Raw genomic sequence first — 22,349 nt, 5'->3', positions numbered from 1 at the left:
CTGTTGACAGCGCGGATCTTCGACGCAGCGGCTGGTAGTCAGACCATCAGCTGTTTGATCGGCGATAATGAAACAAGCACATAAGACTTGGCTGTCAGACCATCAGCTTATCTAGAGTCAAAGACCTTCGCTGCATTTGGTTCATCACAGCGGTATTCTCATCGTCATTGGCTGTTCGTGTTGTCTGTCAAAACATGGCTGGAATGCTTTCTATCGACATGTATTTCAATTGAGGAAAAGTTTGCGATTGATATCGTTCTTGTTTTATCGCCCAGCCCTATGCTGCAGTAAAACCTGAAGATTGGAGATCAGTCTCCAAGGTTTACGTTATGTTATCTTTAACCCAGGTGACGACATGATTGTAATGAGCTTTAAACATGGAAGTCAGGCAGACTTATAGTTGTTGAAAGGTGGATTCAGGAGCACAGCTTCCTCCTGATCCACGTCACTCTCTCCTGGTCTCTGTTAACTGGGTCAAAAAGAGAGAGAGACAGTCTGTGTTTAGCTGAAGGTCTCTGGTCCTCTCGGCTTTAAAGGTCATTGATCAGCTCAGAGAGACACTCAAACACCGACACTCTTAATTAAGACTCAGACTGTGTGTGTGAAGGAGATGGTGTTATCAATGACCTTCAGACACCAAATCACATCACTGCTGCCGCCAAGCATGCTGGGAACCCTCTAAACACATCCAGAGAGACATTGAGTGAACTTGAGCGGTCCTCCAGAGTCTGGAGAGGGCTCTCTCTCACTGGGTGTGCTTAATCAAGAATTGAATGTTCAAAAACGTGAATCCTCAGACGTTCTTCAGGGATGTATTAGATACATCATGATACAAATACATTTTCTGAGAGAAGTTATTCAGTTTATGACACAGATTTTTATTTTCCAGCCCGTTCTCACTCTGCACTTGTCAAAAAGCGCTGCCTTGTCAGTCCTTGTGGTGTAAGCGTGGCGCCAAAAGCACCTTTTGTGTCCAACTGAAAAACAAACAGCTGGTGGCCTTGTTATCATTCACTGAGGAATGGCTTCAGATGGCGCTGGGCGCGACCACATACAATGCATACAGGGGGCATCACTTAAAAATGCAGCCGGACGAACTGGTTGCGTGTGCATGAAATGCTGGAAGACAGCGTCAGGGAATAACACTGCTGTTAACCACGTAATATAAGGAGCAGGCAGGCGGGAAGGTGAATGGGTCCCCTGAACAATCAACTTTCGTATGGGAGTGCGGACTTTGTATCTGGTGTGGATGTGTGTGAGTTTTTTTTCCTAAACCTCACCATGTGCTTTTTTTGCTTAAACCTAACTATCTGTGTTGCCTAATCCCAACCATTGTGACGTGCAGTTGTGTAAACATAAGGACTGTGCTTCTTAATCCAACCATGTGCATTTGATGAATCACAGTAACGGCCTCCCAGAGCGTAAACAGCTGACGCAGACGGATACCTAAAGCATCATACGTAGCCGTGAAAGGTCACTGACAGAGCGGCACCATGTGACGAGTCAGGATGAGAACTATGCATTTTGTAACTAAGTTAACTAACTAACTGTATTTTCTGTCAGGTATCCAGGGCGTGGTGGAGGCCTACCAGGCCTGCCTCCCCAAGCTGCAGCTCTACGGCCCCACCAACATCGCCCCCATCATCCAGAAAGTCGCCAACTCCGCCTCGCAGGAGGTCCACACCAAAGAGGCCATGGTGAGGAAACTGTCAGGCTGGGACGGTTTGTTGTTGTTGTTATTCATTCACCCTTTACCTGATCACAGCCTGTTTCATGACATGAGGCGGCAAAGTTTGACATCAGAACTCACCATGAGCTCTTTTTTTCTTCAACAGCAGTTCGTAGAATTTGAGTCGCAGGGTGGATAATTGATCTGTTGATTCGCTCAGAGCTGGTCAGATTAATGAATGGAGAGGCAGCTTGCTGTAGAGGACTGCAAGCAAACTTTTAGACACTGCAGAGTGTACAGCAGTGTAAGTCTTACTTTCACTGCACCTGCTGTTCTGCTGCTCCATCTGTGCCCAGAGTATGCTCTGTGTCATGAGAGTGTGATGCAATGCATAACCGAATGGTACATACACAGCCCGTCTAGTGAACGGTCCACCTCTGGAACATACGTGGTGGCAGATGTTGTTACTAACATATAAATGAGTATGTGGGATAACCTGGAAACTGGCAACTCCACTTCAAATTTCCACCTATCCAGCCTCAGAGTCATACAAATACAAACAGTAACACTAAGAAAAGTCAGCCATTATGCTAACTTTGGGTAGATCCGTTGAAGCTATTCAGCTATTCGGAGTATTAAATCCAACACATACACGAAGGTCAGGGTCCTTGTTTGATCACAGAATAAATTGAGGGGCGGTATAGGAGGTAGTAGAGTAAAACACAAACTCAACTAACTTTCTTTGAGTTTGTTTTTTGACTGAACATCAGGATCCATAAAGATCAGGGGCTCTGGGAGACAGAGAGTAAAAAAGTGACGTTATTTCACATAACAAGTCCACAAAAACGACTCTGGTGGAAGTTATTTATTATCTCTCTTCACCTAGTTTGAGAAAGTGGTGTCAAACTGCCAGTCTCAAACTTTAGCAAATCAAAGATTAATTGTACGCCGCTTCAGACAAAAGTATTGCAGAAATCAGAAATGTCAAATATACTTGATGTAAGTTTGAAGAAAAGAAAACACAAATATACTTATGAAACTTGTTTATCTTTGGTCTTTTGCAGGGATAGTTTACGGTCAAGTTTGGTTCTTCTTTGGCATTTTGAGGACAGGCATGAAGTTGATTTGCTGCATCAAAAGCAGACTGTTAGCTCAAGTCTAAATTACAGCAGGTGCATCAAAGAATTAACCATTAACCTACTACATAACAACATTAATTTATTTTTTAGAGTTTTCCTTGCCTGTGTTGTCTCTTTTGATTTTAGGACATTTATGAGCTTTTGTTTACATTACAGTATTGTTTTTTGAGGTAATTGTCTTTTAAGATGAAGTGCAGATAAAAGAAATATTAACCAAGACAACCTGAGAACCAGGCTGAGTCAGATTTCCTAGTATAGTCTGAAGAGGTAAATCTTTTTTTTATTAATGATTTTTATACTCTCTGTCTCGCAGCAATACTTCATCCTGCTGATTCTGACAGACGGCGTCATCACAGACATGGCTGACACGAGGGAGGCCATCGTCCAAGCCTCTCACCTCCCGATGTCTGTCATCATCGTTGGGATTGGGAATGCAGACTTCAGTGACATGCAGATGTTGGACGGCGATGACGGGATCCTGCGATCGCCTAAAGGAGAGCCTGTCCTCCGGGACATCGTCCAGTTCGTCCCCTTTCGGAACTTCAAACATGTGAGTCTATTTGATGGACTCCCAAAAAATAAAATAAAATAAAAAATTTACATGTACATTCAGCTTAAGAGGAGTGAGTTTCTCTCGCTATCTGTGTCTTTTCAAGCTCCTTTCTACTGAGGAGTTCCTCAAGGCATGATTTTAGGTCCTCTATTGTCTCCTATTTATAAGGGTTATTTTGGGCTCATTATTAAGAAACACAATATTATAATACATAACTTGCGTTGCTGTGACTTTTATTTTGTAATACCATTCAGGGGGCTTTGAAGCCTCATTTGGCCTCATTCCTGAGTAACACTGGCCACCCCCTTTCAAATTCTTCCACCAGTTTACTGGGGAACAGACAGAACAATAAACAAAGTATCTGAAAAACGATTTAGATGCTGATTACCATGGCAGTGATTGACACTTTAAAGTATTCAGGTCAGCCATACTGATAATGAAATTGTAAGTAAGTGGACTGTAACTTCAGTGACAAATGTAATGCATTTCCTAAGTGATCATGTAGAGCTTATTTGAGAGATGTTTTTTACTGTTAAACAATAGCAATAGGAAGTGATTACCTTCAATTAGAAATAGCTGGAAACAATCTGAACATCAAATTATCTTTCAAAAAAATGAACAACAATTGACTTTGTGACCTGTAGAGTACGATAAAAACAACAGCGCCAAAATAATAATCTCCTGATTTTTTTTAAAGCAATCGCTAACAATCCCCTAAACTCTGGATTTCCTCCCAGCCTCCAAAACTAAATGTTTTTGTTTTAGTCTGTTATTAATAGTTGTAAATTATGTGTTGTTTGCTGTGTAAAAGGAGTTATTATAACAACACATTTAGCCATTCACAGCCTCTGTTTTCCAGGAGATAAAACCTAAATATGGGCACCAGATGGTGTGTTAATTTCAAAGCTCTCTACTTGATAGAAAATTATAAAGTGAGTATATATAACTTTGTGTGACCCTAAAGTATTGTAACTGTGGATGAAAGCAATAAGCCAGGAAGAGACGAGTGGAAAGTATGTTTTTCCGAGCATATTGGAAGTGGGGGAGGACGAGCCGAGGGTGTGAAGTTATTGGAGAAATGAGTGTTTCATCGGTTAGGAAGGGAGACAAGGTGGCAATCCGCCAACCGATCTTAAGTGGGAAATATTTTATTTCTCTCAAATGAATTTTCGGTCTTTAACGAGTCTGAAGGTTACAGACTCTACAGTACAGTGGGGATTTATCTTCATAGTTTGGACTCATTCTACAGACACTGGATGTATTTTCCCTCCTGGATTTAATCTGTGTGATGAATGAGAGTTTCTCTCTTTGGCTCAAAAGGAAGCAATTTTCATTTGATAGGAGCAGAACGAGGCAGAGACGAGCAGCTCTGACTTCCGACAGCTACAGCTGCGGTCTGTGATTCCTCACAAAAGTAGAATTCAGGTTTTTAGACAAGGATGTCTGAAGGTATTTCACCCTAAACAGTACAGATTAAAATGTGCCTAATCTGCAGCATATTATGTATGTTGTACATAGAGTTGTTAGGGCTCAGTCATATATGAATACAGTGATTTGACACTATATCGTCTCAGACATTTGTAATATCGTAAGTGTTGTTTTTTCGAGCATTTATAGACTGCATTATAAAAGTGATGTCATGTTATGAATTTACAAAACTGTTCTATATATGCCTTCACCTTCATCATCAGTTAGTAATCTTTATGGAGGTGACCAGGAGCTGACAGATGCCAATTAACAAATTTCAAAAGTCTGTCCATCCATAAACAGAGAATATTAGAAAACAATTTCTGCATACAATTATATTATTATATGACTGTGATGGATCTGCAGAAAGTTTAAATTTTCACGGCGTACAGTAATGAACTGAAACAAATGACAGTCTGGAGGGAAGGCAGTCAGTCTTAAACCTGATGGATGATGGAAAACGTTCAGCAGGATTGTGAAAAAAAAGTGATTCCTGGTAAATTAGCTGTAAAATGTGAAACTACCATTATGATCCTTTACACAGAAACCTGGGATATTCATCATTTACACAACATATTCATTTTATAAGAAACGAGTATGTTCATGTGCATGCTTGTAAATATGTCTGACAGCATTAAGAGTATGATAGATGTTTTCCTTGTGTCTTCTCCTCAGGCGTCTCCAGCTGCTTTGGCTAAGAGCGTCTTAGCAGAGGTGCCCAACCAGGTGGTTGACTACTACAACAGCAAGGGCATCAAGCCCAAAGTGCCCAGCGAGTACCAGTCTTCCAGGCCGTTCGGCCCCTGAGTGCCACCACTACAGGTGCTCCTGGACAGCACAACCTCTCCTGGACTGAGAAAAATGTTTACTGTCTTTTGTTCTTTGTTGATGCGGATGTTAAAGGTGCTACATGCAGCGTTTTACCATAAAACAGTGGCTCATTTTAATGTGATCACTGTAATAGGCCTACACAAGATCATCAAGAAGCCTGTCAGCCTCTATTGTACACTGGGTGAGATTTTACCGGTTGGACTAGCAGGAAGTTTTGCTGGATTTCTTTATGGAACAAAACATGTAGAAGGTTTTTCATTACCTGTCATCATCTTTTAAGAAGAGTAGACAAGAGGAGTGAAGCTGTTAGACACAGAAGTGCTTCAGTAGTTGGGATGCTCCCAAGGGGGACAGGTACAGATATCTTTACATGCATACAATGGATAAACCATAAAAGGGAGACGAAGCAGTCAAAGAAGCTCAGATCCGCCACTTTAAAGATTTCAAAGATGTAATAAAAGTAGCATCAGGAGAAACAAAGAACACCATGTATCCTGATGATCCAATGCAGTTTGTCAACTTGCAATGGTCTTGAGGCAGCCATGGCTTACAAAGAAAACCATAGTCAAGAGGATGTGATGCACATCGTACCTGGACAATAGAAGCACAAGAGTCATTAATAAATGACCATATTAATCATTCATATGGAACCAACAAATTGCACTTTTCAGACCTGAGAACGGTACACGGAGGTCATGAAACCATACCTTAGAGCTGATATCATGAAGGAGTAACGGGAGGAGTCATGATCCAACCTCTGATTATAGCATCCCAAACCGGGGTTTACAGTTATTAGTAGCCTGTTTTGTAAGCAAATGTGCTTGCTATGTAGCATCACTAGTGATATGCTTTCAAGAATCATAGCTTATGTTTCTCTTTTCTTTTGTGATGGTGTTTACAAAAACAGCTGGGTACCATAAGCATTCATGACAGCAACATTTCAGCAACAAGCACTTTCAGTGCTTCAGTGAAATTTGTGTTGGGAAGCACAGTAAATCTATGCAGAGCTTTCAGAAAGTTGCGTAGTAAACTGACGTTCACTTTTGTGGTGTACACCGACCGTTTTTGACGGAAGAGAGTCACAAACGAAGGAAGCTATCATATTAGCTTTGTTGCATCCTGTGATTTTATATAATTGCCCTCTGCCACAGTATAAACTGCCAACATTTATGGTACAATCTCTTCAATAAACTGTGATAACTTATAGTCCAATTAGCAACTAAGCCAGCTAGTTTGACAACCAGAAGTTAGCTCACTGGTATCAAGTCAGCTAGCCTATTGAGCATATTTTGGCTGGTTAGTGTTAGCAAATTGCTAACTAGCTAGCATTGGAAGTACTTAGCTCACTAGCCACAGTAGCTCCACAATTAGACCTGCAAGTAGTCACAAAGTTTCCAACACTGCCTAGTTTGTGGATGCCAGTGACATGAAGGCTTGCAAGCTGTAAACATGGGTAACTTTTACTAGCTTCCATCCCACATTATGTTGACACATCATAGGAAGCAGGGAGGGTTATAAATCAATGAGTAGCACAAAATTTATCAGCTAGGTGAGGAAGAATTTCATCTCATCTTGTGGTCCAACTTATGTTCCATGTATGAAAATGCTAACTGTCGCACCTTTAGCATCCAATGTGCATGCGGGGCCCACAGAGGCTGAACTGATCGTAAGATTCAGGAGTGTTTTTAAAGGACGTGAAAAGCACACAAACACACAACACTGACCAATCCAATCACTGTTTCCTTGCAGACAGCATGACGGGCGGGGAAACGGTCGATGACGGAATGTATGAACCCCTCTCCTTCACCCTCTGGTTTGGTTTTATAAGAGTTTATTGATATTTTGCTAAATTTCGTAAGGTTCGTACGTTGTAAAGCATTTTGAATCTCTGCCAGATGAACAAGCGAGCTGCCTTCACAGACGTCTGCATCCTCTGTTTTTTTCTAAAGGCGAGGCAGATGCATGAACTGTTGTTTTGCATGCAAATCTCCATGCAGGACTCCTTAGTCCTTGTGCTTTCTGTTTCCTGGTAGTGAGTAATATGAGTAATAATAACGTTTACAATGTACCCGATGATGGGGCTGTTCTACTCTCAAGCATGTTCACATGTAAATGAAAATGTGTGAGTAGATTTAAAAGCACAACCTGAGTATCCTTGGAGAGATTTCTAGATTTTGGTGATAGATTTTGGTCTTTTTGTGCCACAACACTTGTCCTTCTCTCTTTCTGTCTTTGAAGAATTTGATTTTTTTTTTATTTTTACACCGTGTTTTCCTTTTATTGTTGACATTAAAACAATCACATCTGAAATTTAGAACTTTTAAGGGTGCAGTCATATAGTTTGCACCTTTCAGTCGTCATTTCCTTTTGTCTTTTTGATGAGCTCATCTTTTATTAGGACTGGAGCAAACTGAAGAATTTTAGTAAATTTAAGCTGAAAGCTTTCTAAAATTAAGTCAGGATCACAATTCAAACCTCATCCATCCATTTTCCAACACTTATCTGGATTGCTGTAGCAGCAGGCTAAACGAAGTAGACAGGACGTCCTTATTCCCAGGTGTCTGTAAAAATTCTCGGTCATCAAAGTTATGGTTTAACCAGCAGTGCTCAGTAAAGGCAACTGGATGGATGTCAGGCAGCATTAGACTTCCAACCAATAAGTCTTTTGGATGGTAGGCTTAACATCTTCCGAGGGAAGTCCAGTTGTCTTTCACTCGGCACTCCAATATATCCTTTTCTCTAGCCAAGTCCTCCAACTTCTGGTAAGGGCACAGGAGTTTAGCCCTTTCTGGATGTCAAAGCCCCTCATTTTGTTTCTTTCTTGTCATTGCAAATGGTCAGAAACAACCACGCTGGTGACAGGCAGCATTAGACTTCCTACCAGTCAGCCCTTTGGATGGCAGGCATAACATTTTCAGGAATCTGAAGGAAGTCCAGTTGCCTTTGACCTATCACCACGAGATATACTTTTCTTCATGTCCTCCAACTTCTTGTTGGGGATCCAGAGGTGTTTCAGGGCCAGATAGGATTAATAATCTCTCAAATAAACTGCATCTACTCTTGGGTATCTGTCTGGTAGGACATACTGGGAAAAACCTCCATAAAAAGGTGACCAGGAGGCAACTTTATCAGATGCCTGAACCACCTTTACTTGTTCTGATAAGGGGACAGCTGGATGACAAAGCTCCTCACCCTGCCTCTATACTGTCAATGTAAAGTCCTAAAACTATATAGTTTGTCAGTCTTACATCAGGATTAAAGTTTACTATCCATTTTTAGCCACTTAACTGAGTCCTGGATTCAATGGCATACTAAGCAAGGTAGTCAAGACATTCTCCTCCGTTACATCCACAAGCTCTTCCTTGAGGATCCTAGAGGTAATCCTGAAATAAATTCTGGGTCTGCCCCAGTGTCTCCCTCCCAGTTAGACAAGGCCAAAGCCAAACCAACAAAAAAACAGGTAAGGCCTTAACTGGCTCCTTTAAACATGAAGGAGCAGCTGCTACTCCCAGATCTTTCTGGACATCTGAGCACTTCACCCGTCAGCCCAAACACCGAAGGAAACTCGTTTACCCGAAGCTCTTGACCACAGCTGAGGTCGAGAATGTAGACTGAGAGCTTTGCTTTTATAATCCATATTACTGCCAATGCACCAAATGACCAGTCAACCTTATTCAGATTCAAGACCTGCTGGCACCAGACAATGCAAAGTAGTCTCTTTCCCCAACCATGTCCTTCAAGTCCTCCTTGAAGGATCCAAAGTGTTCCCAGGCTACATGAGAAAGGTAATCCCTCCATTGTGTTTTTGGGTCTACCTCTGGGGTTTCCTCCCAGGTGGAAGTGCCCCGAGAATCTTAACGGGACATAAGCACCTCCTTCAAACACAAAGGAACTTGAGAAGGCTCTAGTTCAAGCTCTCCTGGATGCCTGAACTCCTCACCCAAATGGTTACTAATTCAGCCACTTGTGTCTGCAATCTCATTTTTTAGGTCAAAACTCATGCATTGAGAAGAGCCAGATGAGGTGGCTCGGGCATCTAATTAGGATGCCCTGGTGAGGTGTTCAGGGCATGTCCCACCGGTAGGAGGCCCCGGGGAAGACCCAGGACACGCTGGAGAGACTACGTCTCACAGCTGGCCTGGGAACGCCCCGGGGTCCCCCGGGAAGAGCTGGACGAAGTGGCCGGGGAGAGGGAAGTCTGGGTTTCCCTGCTTAGGCTGCTGCCCCCGCGACCCGACCCCAGATAAGCGGAAGAAAATGGATGGATGGATGGACTCATGACCAAAAGGTTTGCATAATTGATTGATTGCCCAGTATAGCTTCAACTTCAGGCTCAGCTACATGTTGTTGTAGCCCAAACAGAGCACCAATCCACCGGCAGATCTAGTGATTTATCTTTCATCTTAGGTTACTTGAACTCTTTCAGTTGGAGCAGTGACTCACTCCTAATCTGAAAGGACCAACCCACAATTTTACAGCGTCATGACATAACTGGCTATATGCGATTGATGTGGGGTATCAGGGCTGAAAATGAGCGTTGGGTATTGTTTATTTAATGTACATAGTATGCAGTAATTTTGCAACGAAAAAAGGTGACATGCTAGTTTTTTCCTTGATGTAAAACCTAGCATGTCCAAATTTTTGCCGTCTTTCACCAAGTTTTAAACCATTAATGATGTACTCCTGAATTCCTGATTCTCAGCATTCTCACGTTAACCTATTTTCTGTGATCAACTATCAAACCTTCAACCTGTCGCTAGAAAGAAACATTGATTCATTCAGTAACCTTCTCTTATAGACTGCTTTCCATATGTTGCATTTTGCATTAACATAGCATTTCCATATTATTTTAAACAACCAAACCTTTAATTTCAGTGTTTGGTTAAACATTATTGATTTTTAGCCATACAGCAAATGTACAGGCACTTTGCATTTTGAACAAAGAGAGAAAAGATTGAGGACAGATGTTGGGACACATGACTTATCGTTGTGTTAACATGCAGTATTGTGTGCAAAACAATGACAAACTGACTTATGATAATAAAAGTTTTATCAGTAACCCCTGAGTGTGTTCAGTGTTTTATGAGAGGTTGATTGGGTTGAAACGGGTGAATGAATCAGATAAATCTTTGGGTTATTTTATTTTTTTATTTTTGTATATTCACAGAGGATTATTTCCCCACATAAGGATGCCAGTCTCTATTTATATCAACACCCAGTGTGAATGTGCTGAACTGTGAGTTATTTGCTGTTTAACCATGTGAGAGTAGAGGAGAAAATGAAGGACAATCTCCCAGCTGTCCCAACATCCTCAGTGTGGTTCCCAGACAACAGCAGCAGTAATTAAAGCTCTTGGCTGTTTGTTCGGAGGCGTGACGAGTTCAAAAAGAGGAGGAGAAGGATGAAAGCAAGACATTAACTCTGTCAACAGGACAAAAGACACCAACAGACTCAACAAAAAGCTGCTGTCACTGTGAACACAACACAACACGACAGGTTTGTGAAGCTGCTCATCGTGGAGAATCAAAGACAAAGAGCAAACATCTCAATCTCAGCTCAGGACAGGACTCTCTTTACTGCAATACCTGCTTTTCCTGTTCAGATATCCTCACTACATTGCTTCTGAAATATCACTAAATTTGTCAATACTGGTTGCAAATGAAAACAAATGTAACTATGAAAAAATCTGATCCTTTAAAATAAAAAGGTAGGTCCTTCTGAAAGTATTTTCTACTTTCATTGAGTTAATTCTTAAACAAACATCAGTCCTAATCATAAATATCAGATATTCATTTTCAGAATTTTACTTTACTTTACTTTAAATTCCATGTTTTTGTCATGATTCGACAATTATTTTCAATGCACTACATGCAAAGTAGATTTAAAAAATATATATTTTTAAATTATTATGATCCCAGCCTGGGATATGTCATTGATCTGCAGTAACACTGATTGTGATAGTGCACTTAGTGTATTCATCATCATTAGGAAGAAAATAGTAAAAATTACAAATTCCAGGGCAAAAACCCAGAATGACACCCAGAAATAATACAGTGCATGTTTTTCTGCTTTGATGGCTGTGGGATCAGAAATGTCCATTGAATGGGTTTCAATGGAGTATTTTTTTGCTCTTAATAGTAAGAATTTAACAATTTTGTTTCCAAAGTGTATTTTAGACTTATTGTGGGAGCTGAGCTGGAAATTCCAACACTAATCAAAAATATACGATCTTGCCAAAATGTATGCCATAAGTATGAACACAGCCAAAATTATCAAAAAATCAAGAATGAAAAGCACATAAATTGCGCCAAACAGTCCCTAAGGGTTAAAAATTTTGGCTTGGAGCTTGTTTATGGCTCTCAATCTGCTGTGATAATTTCGGCATCTGGGGGCTGTGAGCAAATCAGGCAAGAAAACACACTGATAATCTATCACGAATGATGTAAAGATATATTTGATCTGATCTGATTGTGATAAATGATCGAATTTGCACTCTGTGCTTCCACGGATTTGTGAGTTGTGTCAAAAGAGGACGTAAGATGTGATTAGAACAAAGGAGCAGAGCTGTTTGGTGGTGCTGAGAAATGCACTTCAGGTGTGAACGCCAGGTGAAAGCTGTCCATATTGACATAGTGGGACACTTCCGAGTCCTCTGTGAGGATACAGTGAGACTCTGAAGACTCAGACAGTCACCATACAGTGAACCTGAAAAGTTGCTCATCTGTGTCACAAACAAACTCAAAAAGGAGTCCATGTAAAGGTTTTAGGTAAAGGTTTTATAACTTAACTTAAGGGGAACTTAAAGAAGAACGGGGTGTTTGAAGTGGTAAATGTGCTGTGAAGGGGCAAAACAAAAGGAGAATAACACAGAGCAGATGTCAGCTGAAGGAAAAGAGAAACAGAGTGAACATATGAACCAGCTTTTAAAGCCGGTGAAAGCCTACAGGCCCAGGTGAGCTTAATCAGCTGACGACCCTCCGCTCACAGCCCAGCGACTGCTGAGGCTGGAAATCATCAATCACTTTGCTGATTCAGATCATTTCATCCTCCCATGACAATTACAGCCAATGACCAATGACCAATGAACAATGACCTCCTGCATGTCTCTCAACTGACTGCTCCTCATTTAAATCCTCCTGTCATTTAAATCTCATCTGGATCAAACAGACCTCAGAGTTTTTTCCCCTTCTGCTGCATTTTATCAGCTCAAGATGATATTTGACTCCTGAGTGAAAAATGCTGCTAACCAGATAGATGATAAACATGCTGACACCAACAAAAAGGCCTGTTTATGAATATGACAACAGATAAAAAATGGAGGAGAGAAACACCCTGTTAAAGCTCATCAGATGGTGCCTGTTGTCATGTCAGGTACAGGGAGTCACTGCAGTTCTCGTCACGTTTGTTCTCAGTTCTGTGTTCTCACATTTCACTGAATCCTCAAGAAGAAGAGAATGAGGGAAAGTTTTTGCCTCAGATTCACCTCCCGCAGTCTCGCTGCCTCCCCTCCAACTCTCCGGCGCCTCTCAGAGGGGTCTGAAGCTTCAGCCGTCATCGGTCGCCTGGTATTCTTTGGCACACTGAAGCGGTGATCTTCACAGGAGCCGCACAAGCTTCAGAGCTTCTGTATCATCCACCCTTCATTAACGACGACCCCATCGATCTGAGCAGTTTGTAGGGGCAGAGCGCTTTAAATAGCAGCCAGTCCGACGTCCCCCTGCGGGCTCTGACATTGGTGGCTGAGGGGAGCAGCTTTGAAGACTGCGATGACATCAGAGACATGAAACAGCTGCGGCGGTTTGAATATTCTCCAGCTGACTCGAGCACTGATGATGGGAAGGCTCTTGAACAAATCCCAGTGAAATCATTAGATAATAAGCGAGAGGAGGCCGGGGAGACGGACAAATCGATTGTCTTTCTGCCTAAAGCTTGTTCTGAATGTTTCATAAGTTCTGCAGGCTTTAGACACGGACGAGCATCGGACAAAAATACAGATTTTGACCTGATAAGGGCTCAAGCTAAAAAGTCAGAAGATCGGCAAACTTAATCAGAACCACAAGAACGACTTTTTCCCGGCTGCTTAACTCTGTACCTTTTATTTTATTCAGGTTTTATCATATTTGTACTTGTTGTGTTTTTGTTATTGTGGCGCAAGAGAAACATTTTTTCAATATCACGGCCGGTGGATTCCAGAAACAAAGCGAGGACGACTCAACTGCAAAACACACCGGATCAGCACGCAGGATGAAGGGGGATTTACTGGAGGCTTAAAGTTAGGAACGAGCTTACAGGACGGCAAAAAATCCAGGAGAGGCACAACAGGTGGGAAAGTCAGGAGCAGGAACATGTACAAAGAAAAGCATCAGGCACAGGTTCAGATACAGACGGCTGGAAAGCAAAGGCAAAAACAACACTGAAGAACTGTCAAAAGACTCGGTAAAGAGGGCTGGCTGGAAGTGTCCCACAAACTGCAAGAAATCAGTACATTTAGAAAATGATTCTTTAAAAGAGCGAGGAACTACATATTTCCTTTTTTCTTTTTACTGAATTATGGTATTTTTTAAGCACTTTTCTAGGTAATTTCCTTTATTTTCATTTTTTTTTAACGTTTCACTAAATCCTGCACACTGCACCTTTACGCAGTAACAAATGTATTTAATGAGTACATTTCTGACATTCACAGTTTAATGTTTGTGCATTTCCCAAACTGAAATCCAACTAAATTCAAACTGCAAGTTGAGTCGAGCTGTTTCTGAGCCGTTTGACTTCAAGCTTTTCGACACCTCCCTCAACTGGCAATTGGCTTCTCTTTCGGGGCCACAGCTCATCTCAAACAAGCCTATTAAGGTGGCAGGAAAACACAGAGCAGACAACACGATGAATACTAGAGGCTGGCTGGAGTCGCAACAACACACTGGATAACAACGTTTCTCACAAGTTCCCATAATTCATCCTGAGCGGAGCACGAATGTCTGAACCGAGTTTCATCGCAATCTATCCAACAGTTGTTGAGGTGTTTTAGTCTGAATCAAAGTGTCGGAACAACCAGAGTCGTGCTGCTGTCTCTAAAACATGCAAAATGTTCCTCCTCGTCAAACTTTGCAGAATAAAGTTTGTTTTTCATCCATATTACCATGACTCAGCAACTCTCTGATTGGCTCTGAGCCACAAACAGCTGATTAATGTCTCGACCTCGAGCTGCTTTTTTCCCCAAAACATCACACGTCTGAAACACTTTGACCCACGGAGGGCGTCATTAAAACTGTTTAATTAAAACAGGTTCAGCAGGTCTTTAATTACCTCCACAACGAGCACAGGAGACGCCTCCGACTAACAAAGAGGTTAACGAGGAGCAGCCAATGGGAAGCCAGCGTGCAGCTCTGTGCGATAACCAGGAGGAGCTCCATCCAAAATAAAGAACCTTTATTTAAATATTACGTCAAACATGTGACTCAGATGCTGATAGAGGATCTAACTTTAATGTGCGAGGAGCTTTAATACCGTGTTACACTCATCATCTCCCACTCTGTTTCCATGGAGACCATGTTTTTCCAAAAACAAAAGCCAACATCAACCGAGATCAGACAAAAAAATAATTATTTCTCTCTCCAGGTTGGAGTGCAGTCAGATCCAAACTCTGCCAGGAAACATCTGACTGCTCTGTGAAATACAAATGATCTGATACCCCATGTGGACAAAAGTATGTGGACACACATGTTCTTGCTTGGAAAGAAAGCACAGTTGAGGGGGGATGTAAAAAAAACTTCTTCAACTGGCACTTTTGGTTGTGTCTAGTAAACCATGGGACATTTATTTGCATTTCAAGAACAAGTTTAACCCTTTGAAACATGATGATTTCGCTTTTATTGTCAAAACCCTTGTCAAAACATGGAAAGACCATAGTAAGCAACTTCAGAAGAAATGTCCCAAAAGAACCGGCTAAACATGTGGTTAAAAAAAGTACTTTATGTAAAATAATTTAAAATATATAATAATTAAAGTAAGTTGGGGAGTTTTAAGACAGTTTTATCCTGGCGTTTTTTTATAGATATATAATCTTTTCAAATTCACTAATTTCTTGCAACTTCAAGACATTTCTTGCTAAGGAATTAATTCCCTTTCATACCTATTTTACTTCGTGTTCGAAGGCTTGTGAGGGGTCTGAACATGACACAAGAAAAGCAATATCGATCCAGGCTTCAAAAGGTTAAATGCGCTGAGGTTTCACAAAAGTTGACGTAATCAGTAACTGAGTGTGGCAGTGTACAGACGGACGTGAACTCCATAAACAAATGAAAGCCCTGGTGGTTACAGTAACTCTGATGTCCTGAATCATCTCATACAAACATACGAGTGCTGCAGAGCTTCCTGTATTTCAGCTTAATGCTAAACGGTGGCACTAACAAACCACAACATGTAAGAAGCCGGCGGCAGACATAAATGTGTGGGCGGGTGTTTGATTTCCATGAGCGGGCTCGATGTAAACACAACCGGTAGCTGCTGACACACAAGTGTATTGATCCGGCTGATTATGTAATTATAAATACATCCTCTCTATCCATGTGTTGCATTTACACATCACCCTAAGTCACAGGCTGAAATATAGACTACAATATATTTAGCAGCTACTTTAAGTGGTGCTGCCAGGACGTGGACGTGATTTCAGACCAGCAGAGAGATACGAGTAAACATGACCAAATATCTGGGGCCTTTGTAGGGGGGTCCGTGGGGACCCTCTCCTGAGTGTTTTCTTTCATAAACAAGCTCGTTTTTGATCCTTTTTAATTGGCACCTTATTACACAAAGAACATGTCTTAATAACTGAAAATTTGAAATGTTGATGCTCAGGGTTAAGCCCTGACAAAATGACCAGGTGGCACTGATGCCCGTAACCATAGTAACTGACTCCTGACTGCATGTGCATGGCGAGAGAGGAGAGGCAGAGACACTGTGCTGCTTCCAGAATTTACTCTGAGCAGCAAGTCCTAAAGGCACTAAAAAGTCACTAAGCTGGCAGTGTGTGTGTGTGTGTGTGTGTGTGTGTGTGTGTGTGTGTGTGTGGGCAGATAGCACCGGGTTACCAGAAAACTCCATGAGGTTAGAGATAATGCATCATTTCTCACACGTCCAATTCTTTGTGGTGGCCCACCACGATCAAAATATCTGCCGAAAGGTATTGATTTTGTATGATTTTGTCGCTGGACCATTCATTAATATCATTTGCTTAATCATTGCACCACACTCTTGGAGAACAGAGCATACTCTGGGCACAGATGGAGCAGCAGAACATCAGACGCAGTGAAAGTTAATCATTAATTATGCTTTATCTAAAAGCTTAAATTAACTATTAACAATGATTGTCCTCCTCTCATCCATCGATCTGATCTCATCAGCTCTGAGTGGATCGATTGATCAGGTATTCACCCTGCAACTCAAAACTTCTGCTCCACAGAAAGAAACGGTGTTTCAGTTACGTGTGGAAGAATTTGACTGGTCTGCCGAAAGCTCTGACCTCAATCCCATCCGACACCTCCGGGATGAACACCGACTGTGAGACCTGATGTGTCTGAAGGGAAGCAAATCCCTGCGACAGGGTCAACATCTGGAGGACAGATTCACCTCAGCAGAGTGGAAGCAGCCGCATGTCACGCATAATATTCAGCTGTCCACATACTTGTGGCCATGTAAAGTTTGCATGATCTTTCTCTCAGAGTAATTTCACAACTTGAATTTTTCAGGTGAAAATATTTTTGTAGGAAGGTAAAAACCAGTTTAAAGGTATTTTTCGGCTCTGGGCAGATGAGATGTTTGCAGTCATTATGGGATGAACGGTGTCGTGTTTGCTGGCAGCTGCTGATACTGGAACAAGATGAGAGAGCGGAGCTGAGTGACGGCTCGCTGCTCCACAGAGAAGCCTCATTATCATATCCAACTAAACACTGCTGCCAGCACACAGAGACACAGGGACTCCTCTGTGATGGATTCCTCCTTCCAGATGTGCCCACATTATCATTAATTCAAAGAAATATTTGAATAATTTAATCTGTTGTAATATTTGTCCAGCAGCAGTGCTGAAAACTGAGACTGTGGAAGTGATGAAACAATGTGTGGAGCAGCAGCCACAGGGTTAGAGAGGAAACTACTTTAAAATTATGTTTTTAAAAAAAGGTAAGAGAAATACGGAAGACGGAAGCATGAGCTGTAGAGCTGATATTAAATTATAAAAAAAAAGAGAAATAAGAAGCTCAACATGGAGAAGGAAAAATTAAGGAAGAAGCAGAGCAAAAAGAAGGCAGTATTCAAAGTGATATGAGCAATGGTTGTAGAGGCATGTATAATGTTCAGTGAAGCAGCAGCATTTTATCTGCCGAGGCTCGGAAAAGTCAAAGAATTTATTTTAATAAAATTTGAAGCAGTAACAGAGCAGATTGTTTGACTGACAGTTTTGTTTCTGTCACTCAGAAAATAGTGAAAGATAAAAATTATAAAATCCTACTAACATCAGGAATGTTTTAGTGTGAAAACAGTAGTTTCACGTGATACTGTCCTGCAAATGTTTCACCTTGAAATTCCCTGTTTTTTTACGGCATTTTTTTATGGCTGTGTGAACCTAACTTTAGGAAACTTATTTTCTGTTCCTCCTCCTCCTCCTATAACACCATCTTTACTCTGGGGGGTCTTGTCCCTGTCGGGAAGCATTAACAGCCCCCTCCCAGCTGGCTATAATCTCCTGACTGTGTCGGCGGTGTGCAGACATGGAGCTGCAGAGGTGGAGTAATCTCCATTTTATTATTGACCAGGCGTCCCTGAGCTCCGTTTCTGCTCGGCTTTGTTCAGGTGGTCTGAGGCAGCAGCTGCTTCATCCTGATAACAAAAGAGAAGGACAGTCCTCAGCAGCAGCAGCAGGGACGTCCTCACACACCTGAACCACACTGTGATCCCCTCACTGACTGACGGCTCTCTGTGTGTGATGGTGTGTGAAGGAGGAATCCTACAGTCTTCACACCTGCTGTTAATACGACTTCTCTATCCTGACTGAGCTGTAACTCTTAATCTATAAGACCATCAACACAACAATATGTCTGTCAGTTGTGTGTGGATCATTTTTCAAGCAGAATGCCCAGTATTTGCTGGTTCAAACTACTCAAAAGTGATGTTTCAGATGTTCAGTGATAAAAACAACTCTATATATTTGGGTTTTTTTTCCCACCATTATCTGACATTTTACTGAAAAAATTGATTAATTGTCAAAGAAATATTATACCTGAACATAAACATCAACACATTCTCATCCCAACTCATCAATTATGGCTTGGTCATTGCCATTTAATCTACATATGACGCACTAGGTATCCTCTTGCATCTGCTGTTTATCTTCTTGGATGGCGTGTGAATCTAAACTTGTTAAATGCATTGTTCATTTTCAAAATATGCTTCAGTCTTGATGTACAGTTTCTGCACAGCAACACTTTATCCATACATTTGTTAAAAAACTCAAATTCAATTCTTGCAGTAAAATCAAAGTCTCATTTTCCTGCCGAATGCTCTTAAACAAGGTGCATTGTGACACCTTGAGCTGTATAGCAACAGCACCTGCTCACAATAAAACTACAGCCAAGATTTTTTGTCTGATCTGTTCTACTTTAAAGATCCCCCAGAGATCACCATCTCTACAAGGTGCATATAGACAGGTGTTTAGTATTTCTAAACCAAGTGCTGTTCATTTGAGGCCGTGAAGTGAATAATTGAATATATTGATTAGATTGAAATGACTGACAGTTGTGTTTATTTTGGCCAGAGGGCAGAAAATATGAGATCAGAGAGACCTGACAGCAGGACAGAGAGGGAAATGAGAGCTGAGGCAATTTGAATAATAAGAACATTTTTATTTTTATACATCTGACCCCCCTCTCTGAATCTGCTCCCCAGACTCTGAGGAGAATAATATATTTTCTCTTCTCTTCTGTAAAATGAGGCCATGCCCGCCTGGAGCTGCTCCATTAGGGCAGGTAATAATGGGGCTTCACCCCCTGTACCTCCCCCCTCCTCCTCACCCACCCACCCGCCGGCCATGTTTCACCTCTCCCTCCCTCAACACAAATTACAGCCGGGATCTCGTTACCGCACACCAGATCATCACAGGTGGAGCTCATGTTTTGAACAGCGGGACAGCTGGATCACTAGCATAAAGCCAGTCTGTTATATATGTGTGTAATAAACTGTCTGAGGTGTTATGATGTTGTTCATGACTTTAATGCTGCAGCAGGTAAAAGTTGGAGCTCATTTCAATCTTTTTATGTACTGCTAGCTACTTGAATCTGTAATAATACATCAACATCATCATCATGGGTTAGTTTGTTATTTTTTGTATTAATAACAGTCAGACAAATGTAGTGTAGTAAAAAGTATATCCTCCTGAAATAATTGAAATGCTCAAGTAAAGAACAAGAATGTTTTTGGTAATTGGCCTCGTTAAAAAAACACAAACAAAAAAACAGAAAAAAAGCCAATTTCAACACTCATAACACCTGTAAAGAGGTGAATTGTGAACAGTAGTCACCAAACCGATGACTACATTCATGTCTATGGCTGCAACAAGCTGCTTGTACAATTGACCTATGGGGATGTTTTTTGGAGGGAGGACCGTCTCAATATTTCTCTGAATGTTGCACTTGCTGGAATAAGACATTAACTAAAAATAAAATCTTCAGTGACAATAGAAATTTAGATTGTAAATTTATACTGTGAAGATCCTAATGTGGTTTTCAAAATGTGATGAAACAGAAGAATATGTTTGAATTATGAATGGTAAAAGATATTATGTGGAATTTTACAGCGGTGAACTCTGGTGATCTCTAAGTGAGACTGACATTTAATCAAATGTGAACATGTCAGCATCATTTTTCATCTCTACAGTAACACATCCATCATATGTGTCAGTGAAATCAGGCTGCTCATGTCTGTAACCACCTGAGATATTAACACACACACACACACACACACATCCCAGTACTTCTATCTTTGTGTGGACCCTCGTTAACATGCATTCCCTGGCCCCATCTCCTTACCTTAACCATCACAACTAAACTCTAAATTTAACCATAACCGTAACTATAACTTGAAACTTAAAATCAAGTCTTAAACAAGCCGCAACCTCTGGAGCTTAAAAATAAAGCCATTGCAAAAGTTCAACAATTGCATTTCATCTCATGTCCACTTGAGGGTGACTTCAGAAGTGAGTCAATCCCTATAGACCTCCATGTTAAAATGCCTAACATGACAGCAGAAATAATCACCGCGTGGGACAAAAAGCACTTTTGGTCTCTGAAGATAAATTTAACATTCATGACATAAAGGGTGAAAGTTTATATAATTCACCCATTTACATTTTGTTAAGACTTAAAGTTACACATATTTAAGAGTAGGTCACTTGAGAGATGGGGTGTCTGCTGATTGTGTCCTCGGCTTCTCAGTCAGATCCAACCCTCATTACTCCCCAGCGCCTGACTCCGACCAAAATATGGTCACCTCTGGCTTCAAAAAAACAAAATGGGAATGATGGGGTGATGTCATGATGTCTGTGTAGATTATTTTTAGTTTATGGTCTTAGCTTTCAAACAGGAGTTTGAGAAGCAAGAAGGAACAACAAACTGTCCTCATTTTCCATAAATGTCCTCACCCTGATAATCAACGCGGGGTTATGGTCCCCACTTTGTTGCAAAAACAGGTTCTCTCTCTCTCTCTCTCTCTGTGTCACACACACACACACACACACACACACACACACACCCTTATCACGTGTTTTACTGACAGTTTCATGTTCTGCCTTCAGGTTGTCAGAGCAAAAGGACATAAAGGACAAACTGCTGTGAATCTCTGATCGAATCATGAATGAAACATGATTTATATGATAAGCCTCGAGTCATTTGTCAGCACCATGTTCCGAAAATACTGTCTGAAACGAGCTGAAAGGTGTCGCTGTTTTCACCATGAGCGACAACTGTTTCTGTTCTGAAATAAAATAATTAGAGATGACATGATTGGGAATTAAACATTTGGACAACAGCTCTGTTGGACATTCCTGCAACCCGCAGACAACGGCATGCTCCCTAAAAAACTGCTCATTGTAAAAGTATCCTTTTATTGTGACCATCGCACAGCACACCGGTGTACTAATGATGCTGTTTGATCAGCAGCTCGATATGCACACCTGTCAGGTAGATGGATGATCTTGGGAAGGAGAAGTGCTCACTAACATGGACTTTTAATTTGTGACTAAGTTTGTGTGAAATCTACCGAGTGCATAAAAAAATGTGGCTGTACAGGCACTGAGCAACTTGTTAAGTTCCACAAATTGCAATAAATTAGGAAAAAGTGAGTTTTCTTAATTTTATGTTTTTGTATTGCTTGTTTTTATGTCTGTCCGGTTGGCCCGTCGGCCCATTCTTCGCGAAGAATTCACAAGCTCAAATTTCACTTAAATGTCTAACAGGATATAATGATGAAATTCTGACATTTCATGTCATATTTTAGGTAGGTTCAAAGGTTACCTGTGACATCATAATGTTCTGCAAATACAGTCAAAGAAGGGGCGACATTTGCTGATTGTAGAGGTACATTACTGGTAGGCATTAAACTGCATGGCGGTTATTCAAGTTGAGTTTTGTTTCTTTTAACTTTTTTTTCTTTT

At 41.2% G+C, this 22,349-nt stretch overlaps 1 protein-coding gene across 1 annotated transcript in view; it reads left to right on the top strand.

Moving 5' to 3' along the window:
- The window catches only part of cpne4a (copine IVa), a 74,522-nt gene extending 68,235 nt beyond the window's left edge, over positions 1-6,287 (top strand). Inside the window, exons 14-16 of the mRNA XM_088084751.1 lie at positions 1,564-1,697; positions 3,122-3,358; positions 5,504-6,287. Of these exons, the coding sequence (XP_087940877.1) occupies positions 1,564-1,697; positions 3,122-3,358; positions 5,504-5,635 (503 nt within the window). The 3' untranslated portion in view covers positions 5,636-6,287. The remainder of the gene's footprint in view (positions 1-1,563; positions 1,698-3,121; positions 3,359-5,503) is intronic.
- The last annotated feature ends 16,062 nt before the right edge of the window (positions 6,288-22,349 follow it).

This window comes from Plectropomus leopardus, chromosome 11, assembly GCF_026936395.1.
Source record: "Plectropomus leopardus strain MGB_pleo_1.0 chromosome 11, ASM2693639v1, whole genome shotgun sequence".
NCBI lineage: Eukaryota > Metazoa > Chordata > Actinopteri > Perciformes > Serranidae > Plectropomus > Plectropomus leopardus.
This window is presented reverse-complemented; position numbering and strand designations above follow the sequence as displayed.